At 26.2% G+C, this 7,355-nt stretch overlaps 1 protein-coding gene across 1 annotated transcript; it reads right to left on the bottom strand.

Annotated features, from left to right (window-relative positions):
- Nucleotides 1-255: 255 nt before the first annotated feature.
- LOC120076649 (patatin-like protein 2) lies at nt 256-6,124 on the bottom strand. The gene is made up of 7 exons (XM_039030529.2): nt 5,910-6,124; nt 3,730-3,911; nt 3,457-3,637; nt 3,185-3,349; nt 1,778-2,080; nt 1,485-1,657; nt 256-544 (listed from the first exon to the last, which is right to left on the bottom strand). Exons 1-7 carry the CDS (start codon nt 6,042-6,044, stop codon nt 445-447), a joined length of 1,239 nt encoding a protein of 412 aa, XP_038886457.1. The 5' UTR covers nt 6,045-6,124; the 3' UTR covers nt 256-444.
- Between the last annotated feature and the right edge of the window lie 1,231 nt (nt 6,125-7,355).

Genomic DNA, 7,355 nt, shown 5'->3' with positions numbered 1-7,355 from the left:
AATCACACATACATTGTATGAGAATTCCACTTCCACTAATTTTCATATTATCCAATTTCATGATTTTGGTTATTTTATGTTTTTAGTTATTTTATTTTATAACTTTAGTTTTTATTTATTTATTATTATTATATAAAAATATTATTATATACATTTTTCATATCCGTATTTTTGTTGTGCTCCTCAATTTCATAACAAAACACACCATTTTCTTTAATTAAAATTGTAAAAATCTGTGGCGGTGACCCGATATAATAAAAGAAATATAAATATCGAAACTCTTGTTTTATCAAATATAAAAGAATCACTGATTTTTATTATTACAAATATCACAAAGAAAGATAAAAAAAACTACCAAGAATGGAAACACAGAGAATAGTAACGTTATAACATTACAACTAACAATACATAAAAAGATAAATGAATGAAATTACATAAGTCTGTTTAAGAAATAGACAATTGATTTCCCTTGAAACTCGCAGCTTTTCCATGAGGAGACCGAGCATGGCGGAGCCGCCTTTCCTCCGACAGCAGTTTAGCAAACCTGCAATGAGATAGATACACACCCAGAACGACATGTCGTTTTAATTAGATCGAGCTTAATAACATTAAAAAAAATGGCAAAATTACGTTTTTAGCCTCCAAATTTTAAGGAATAGATGCATTTTATTTATAAGTTTTGTAAGAATATATATTTCAAAGAAGGAAATTTTCACAGATAGAAAAAATGTCAAATTATTTACAAAAATAGTAAAAAAAAAAAATACTCTATTAATTTCTATTACCAATAGACTTCTATCAAAGAAGATTAAATTTTGTTATATTGTGTAAAAAAAATTTCTTATTTTTCTATTTTCGAAAATCCTAGATCTTTGAAGTAATTTTTAAAAAATAATTATATTATATTTTAAATTATAAAAAAAATTTTAAAAAAATATCTATTATCTCTCTTTCCATTCTCTCCTCCCTCCATCTACTTTCCATTTTTTTTATTAATTTAAAATACTTAAATTTGTGTACAACACATATTATTAACTAAAATTTTATAAAACTCAAATATTAAATATCAAAATTCAAGATATCTATAACAAAGTTCAAATAAATATCATAAAAATATATGTGAGCTACAATATTTATAATAATATATATATATATATATATATATAATAATATATAAATATATATATATATATATATATATATATATTCAAGTTAGGTTTGGATCAATCCAGATTTTTAAAAGTGTAACTTGAACTAAATCCAATTCCAAAGAAATATAAAAAATTTGATCTCATCCAATCCAACTCCAAATTAAAACTAACTCAATCCAATCTTTAGAATTTGGGTTGAGTAATCTAAATTGGATTATTTGAACCTCTCTTAAAAAATATATGCATAAAATTAAGTAGGATCTAAACTGCATCAATCATCGCATTCTTAAAAATACATTTTGAAAACAGAAGAAAGTTGGAGAGGGATGGGACCTGATGAGAGCTTCTTCGTTGGTTTGTGAATCAGCGGTCTGAAAGACGCCGGTCTCTAGATTAACTTTTGAAACTGGTTTTTTCAAAAGCGCTTCCCCTACTTTTATAAGACCTTCCAAATTCTTCTCTGTTGCCTCGTCCAGCGTCGATAATTCATTGCTTAGCGTATCATCCTAATTTTTTTTTTTTAGAAAAAAAACATTTATATTATTTAAATAAAAATTGTTATGTATATATATTAATTGTACTAAATAAAAGAAAAATGCATAAATTTAAGGATATGGAAATTTGACCTGAATTCGGAGATACTTGTCTTCACAATGAAGGGCTTGAAAAACCACAGAGAGATTGAAATCTACCATGTCAGAGCTGGCTTGATAAAAGGCGTCAATTATCGGGGTGGTGCCGCCCGCAGTCAGCCATCCAAACAGCCCCCAATGGGCTGCTTGCTCCGCCGTGAATTTCATCTCTGCCTTCGGAGCTCCGGTGCCGAGAGAGATGACAAGGAATCTCCGGTAGTCCATTGGTTTTATAGGGAAGAACTCGGGGCTTTGTCTTATAATCTCCTTTGTTACTTCACCCACAGCCAATAGAGTCTGTACATTTTTACTCTTTAGAAACTTAAATAAAGTTATTGTTAAATAACTATTTTGTTTTTAAAAAATAAGTTTATGAACGTTACTTTTACCTCCAAATTTCTTCTTTTATTATCTATTTTTTATCGATGGTTTAATAAACCAAGTTAAATTTTGAGAACACAAAAAAAGTAGTTTTTAAAAAATTGTTTTTGTTTTTGAAATTTAGCTAAGAATTCTACCATTAGAATTATACAAATCATCGTAAGAAATGTGGATGATATAGGCTTAATTTTCAAAACAAAAACAAAAAACTAAATGGTTACCAAACGAGACCTAAACTATTAACTTATATTTAGGTTCGTGTGAAAAAAAAAAAAACAAATAGTGAAACAGAAATGGAAAACAATATTTCAATTTGTTAATAATGTAAGAATGTACAAATAAAGATACATGTGAACCAAGCTGTATGTAAATATTTTTCATATTAGAAAGTTAATGAGAGGGGAGTACTTGTAATTTTTTTTTTTTTTGAAAATATTCACAAGACAAAAAAGATTAGGGAATGCACCGAAATATCTCAACTAGGTTAAAATTTCTCTAGCATCCGCATCACGTCCCAAGACCAAAAGATATTATTAAACAATAAAAAGATATAAAAGTGAACTAGATAAAAGTTCGAGAGTAAAAAAAAAAAAAACAAGCTACAAGAAAGCTCTCTAGTTAAGAAATATAGTAGTATTTTCATAATTACAAAAAAGAGATTTTTTTCGAACACCATATAGGAGTACTTGTAATATTATGATTAAAAAAGTAATCATGTTCTTTTATAAATATTTCAAAATTATTTTTTAATAGAAATCCATAAAATAAAAATTGATCGAAATTTTGAGAATGCTAAAATGATGTGGTTGCATGTAATGAGACTTGAAACGAAAATTGAGATAATTGTTTTAGATTATCACCAAAATTTGAATTTAAACGTCAACATACTATTTATTTCAAGTTCTAATTTCTATCTAAAATTCTAAAACATGAGGATGGTTTTAAAAAATATATATATTGATATTTTAAAAATAAAGGATAGAGTTTAGGGGTTTAAAATAATTTTTAATTATTATTTACCGGATTATTAGCTGCAACACCACCATCGACAAGATCGAACTCCCTAACTGTTCCAGCAGCAACATCCTCAGTTTTAAAGTAATAAGCTGGAAGATAAGTGGGTGCTGCTGAAGTCGAAAGGCATATATCCGACAACAAAGCATCCAAAGAAGGATTTTTTTTTATCTGAACAAAAAAACATTAATAATAAATTTATATAATTTGAAATATTATTATTCTCTTTAATTTATTAGTTGGAAGAGAAGAAATTCAAATTAAAATTAAAAGACAACCTCGTAGCTAGAGAAGACGGTTGGCTGAAGAAGCTTAATGTCAAACGTTGGAATTACAACGTTAGTAAGTGTTTGGTTTAGCTTTGTGTCACCCAATTTCTCCTTCACTAGTTTGTGTAGATATTTGCCATCGTATTTTGGACCTTCTATAGATTTCAACACCTTTACTAATGGCCATTTTCTGCAATATAATAATAAAAATAATAATAATTATGCATCATTTTTAAGGGTAAATAAAAAATATATATATGTTTAAATTTAGGGAGTTAGGACATTGTCTGTGGGAAAATCATTGGACAATGATCGATGAAGAATTGTTTGATGTCTTTTGATGTAAATAAAGGTCGGTTGTTTTCATTTGGTGCCGTTATCATGGCCGTTAAAAGCCCTCCTGTGCTCGTCCCAGCAATCACGTCGAAATAATCGGCGATTCTTGCATCCTCACCATCTAATTTCTGTACTCGATTTATACAAGCTTTGATTACTATTACGTAATAATATGTACTTCATATTACTATTGAGAATTGTATGGAAGGGAAAAAAACCCTTCAATTAAAATTTGTTATTTCTCTTTTTAACACACAAAGAAAAATTCTTTAAAAAAATAAAAACGGTCATGTAGCAATTTTTTAATAGAGCACCTAAGTATTTTTCTCTTCAAAACTTAAAATGAAAATTATTTTACTTAGAACAATGATTAGATGTAACCTATCATTTGTGCTCCTCACTTCTCTACCACATAAAAAAGGAATTAAAAAATATATATTTTTACAAAATAAAAATGTCATGTAGAATTTTATTGGACTATACTTGGGATGTACCAAGATAGGTGCATCTAAGGGATCATCCAAGTTTTTCTCTTTTACTTATGTCATCATCAGCCAAAAATACCAAAGTACTTTTTTTTGGGGGCTCTTTGCTTCTTTCCTATTTTCTTCTTTGCACGATATTGTTTAGTGTTTATATATTATATCAAAGTCTACACGTTTTTTGGGACCTTATCTAAGGGTGTGTTTGAGGCAAAAATTATCTTAAAACTATAATAATCATCTCTTGCTACAGTAAATACTATTTTGTATTCCCCAATTAGCTACTGTCAACACCATTTCAAAACATTCATTTCTTACCGTATTTACTATTTGCTACAGTTTTAACTATTTATATTCATATTCTTTTATTCTTTGTTATAGTATTTAATATTTTTTTCTCGAACTAAAATAATTTACACCTCAAATACATACTATTATAACACCAACTAAAATAATCTACACCATAAATACAAACTATTATAACTCAACTATAATAACTAATTTCTTATCTCAAATGCCTCTTGAAAGATTACATAGATTAATGATTTCATTTTTTGTTTTTTAATTTGAAATTTATGATTGTTTCCCCCATAATTAAAGATTTTCACATTTGTAGGAGAAATACTAGAATTTCTTATCAAAATCTAAAAATAAAATTTGGAAAGTGACTATTTTGGTTAGTTTTTCAAATTTTGGCTTATTTTTTAAAACTATTAGTAGAAAATAAATAACAAATATATAAACTTGTGGTGAGAATAGTGTTTATAAGCTTAATTTTCAAAAATAAAAAATAAAAATCAAATAATTATCAAAATGAGCTTAATTAAGCCCCCGTTTGATAAGCATTCATTTTTTGTTTTTGGTTTTTGATAATTAAACCTATTTCCACATATTTTCTTACAATAGTTTGTACCTTTTTTAAGTACAAGAGTTGAGTTCTTAACCAAAATTCCAAATTCCAAAAGCGAGTTTCTTAAAACTATTGTTTTTTAGTTTTCAAAATTTTGCTTAGTTTTTTAAAACATGGGTAAAATATAGATTAAAAAAGGCAAGAAATTCAGTAGTGGAATGAGTATTTGTAGGCTTGATTTTAGAAAACTAAAAACAAAAAAACTAAACGGGCCTAAACGTTCAATTTTATGTTTATTTAATTCATGAACATTGAAAAGTATTCTAATAGTTTTACGAATTTTCAATTTTATGTGTGATAGCTCCCTATTCACTTTTTAAAAAAAAACTAATTAATTCTTAAACTTTCAATTTTATATCCAATAAATAGTTCATTAAAGTTTTAATTTGATGTCTAATATAGTTTCACCTATTCTCTCTTTCTTTTGTTTTAAATTCACAAACATATACTAGAAACAAAAATGAAAGTTTATAGTTTCAATTAGAAATAAATTTCAATTTATATCTAATTAGATGAGTTGAATTTTAAATTTTTTTGATATCTCATAGATGTATTGAACACAAATTTGAAAGGTAAGAGATTTATTTGACAATTTTAAAAATTTACCAAACATTAAATACAAAATTGAAAGTTCTTCAAAACATATTAACACAACTTGTAAGTTCAAAACTAAATTTATAATTTAACGATTTATCTATATTCTAAAAAAACTATATTTCAAATTCTATTCATACCTGAAGTTCAGACTCCAAAAAAGTAAGGATGGTTCCTGGAATGATTCCTCTGATTCCGCCTCCATCGATGCTCAAAATCGTAATAAAGTTCCCAAATGTTGGAGGCTGCAATGGCACATTTGTCGCTTCATCCATTGGATAGAAAATAGGGTTGGAGATTTTAGTTTTAAGATTAAGAAACTAATTAAGATATAATTATTGTTCTTAATTGTGATAGGAAGTGAATTAATGGTATATGAGGTATTTATACAATGAGTTACTAAACATAGTCTTAATTTTATTTTAAAAAAAATCTCATTGAGAGTGTTTGAATCTTGCTTGAACAGGTCAGTAATCTGAACATTGTTCTTGTATATTATTATTGTTTTGGATTAATTTTTTTAAATTTGTCTTGAACCTTCCTTGAAAATGTAAGGGATTTGAAGTCTTTTATTATACTGTTTTGGAATGAAAAATCCTAATATTTTCTGTTTGTGGAGCATTGCATGAAATAGTCAAAGGATTTAAACATCATCAATAAACTTAATTAAAATTTGTGGAATATTCATTAGAAGAGAGATTTTTTTTAATTATGTTGAATGTGGAATGTATATAAAGGGGGCATAAAAGTTCAAAAACTTTGACCAAATTGATAGGTCAATATTTAGCATACTTTAGAATCTTCTTCTCCAAGTAATTTGATTAATTATTGTATAGTTCAAACCTGACTAAGTTTCTCAGTGACCAATAATACTATGCCTAATATTTTTTCCTTATTATTAAAAATAATATATATATTAAAAGTAGTAATAATGATTATATTATTATGTCTCGATGAATTTTTCTTCACACGTTTAGGTTTCCTTGTAGGGAACATTAATGTATGGTCAATAATGGTATACAAATACAAGGAATTAAAATCAGTGATGAGTTGAAAATAAGGACACTAAGGTTACTATCAACATAAATAAATAAATAAAGACACTAAGATTTTTGCATAGAATATCTCTCGTGTGTGAGGAAAAATCGTTGAAAGAACGTTCTATTAAAGATATGTTTGAATTAACTTGAAAAAAATATATTTGTTAAAAAATTCATTTTATTTAAATATTTTTTATAAAAATGATTAAATACGTTTGAAAATCTATTTTGAATGGTTGTCGAATACTCTATTTTTTCTAAAATGACTTATTTTTTAAACAAATTACTTGAAAATGTGTTTCAAATACACCTTATAAAACTATTGATTTGTCATTAATGATTGATTATCACCTAATTATTTTTTTTCTAGATATAATTATAATTTGTAAATTTGTATTTTAAGAAAGAGATCACAATTAATGATAAAGAGATAATTATAAAATTGAAATAATTTCGATAAAAATTAGTATATAAAAGTTTCCCTCATGTGAAAAGTAGGTAAAGAAAATAAAGGTGAAAATATCATTTCCATCTTTGTATTATGAG

This window comes from Benincasa hispida, chromosome 4, assembly GCF_027475165.1.
Source record: "Benincasa hispida cultivar pf3 chromosome 4, pf3_genome.v1.1, whole genome shotgun sequence".
NCBI classification, from domain to species: domain Eukaryota; kingdom Viridiplantae; phylum Streptophyta; class Magnoliopsida; order Cucurbitales; family Cucurbitaceae; genus Benincasa; species Benincasa hispida.
Note: the sequence above shows the minus strand (reverse complement) of the source record. Positions and strands in the feature narration are given on the sequence as shown.

What these genes read in the sequence shown, in the direction of transcription:
- LOC120076649 (XM_039030529.2), bottom strand. Translation starts at nt 6,044, where the DNA reads ATGGATGAAGCGACAAATGTGCCATTGCAGCCTCCAACATTTGGGAAC. An exon ending in TTTTGGAGTCTGAACTTCAG is followed by an intron (nt 3,912 to 5,909) that starts GTATGAATAGAA and finishes AATCGAGTACAG; the next exon opens with AAATTAGATGGTGAGGATGC. An exon ending in ATGATTTTCCCACAGACAAT is followed by an intron (nt 3,638 to 3,729) that starts GTCCTAACTCCC and finishes ATTATATTGCAG; the next exon opens with AAAATGGCCATTAGTAAAGG.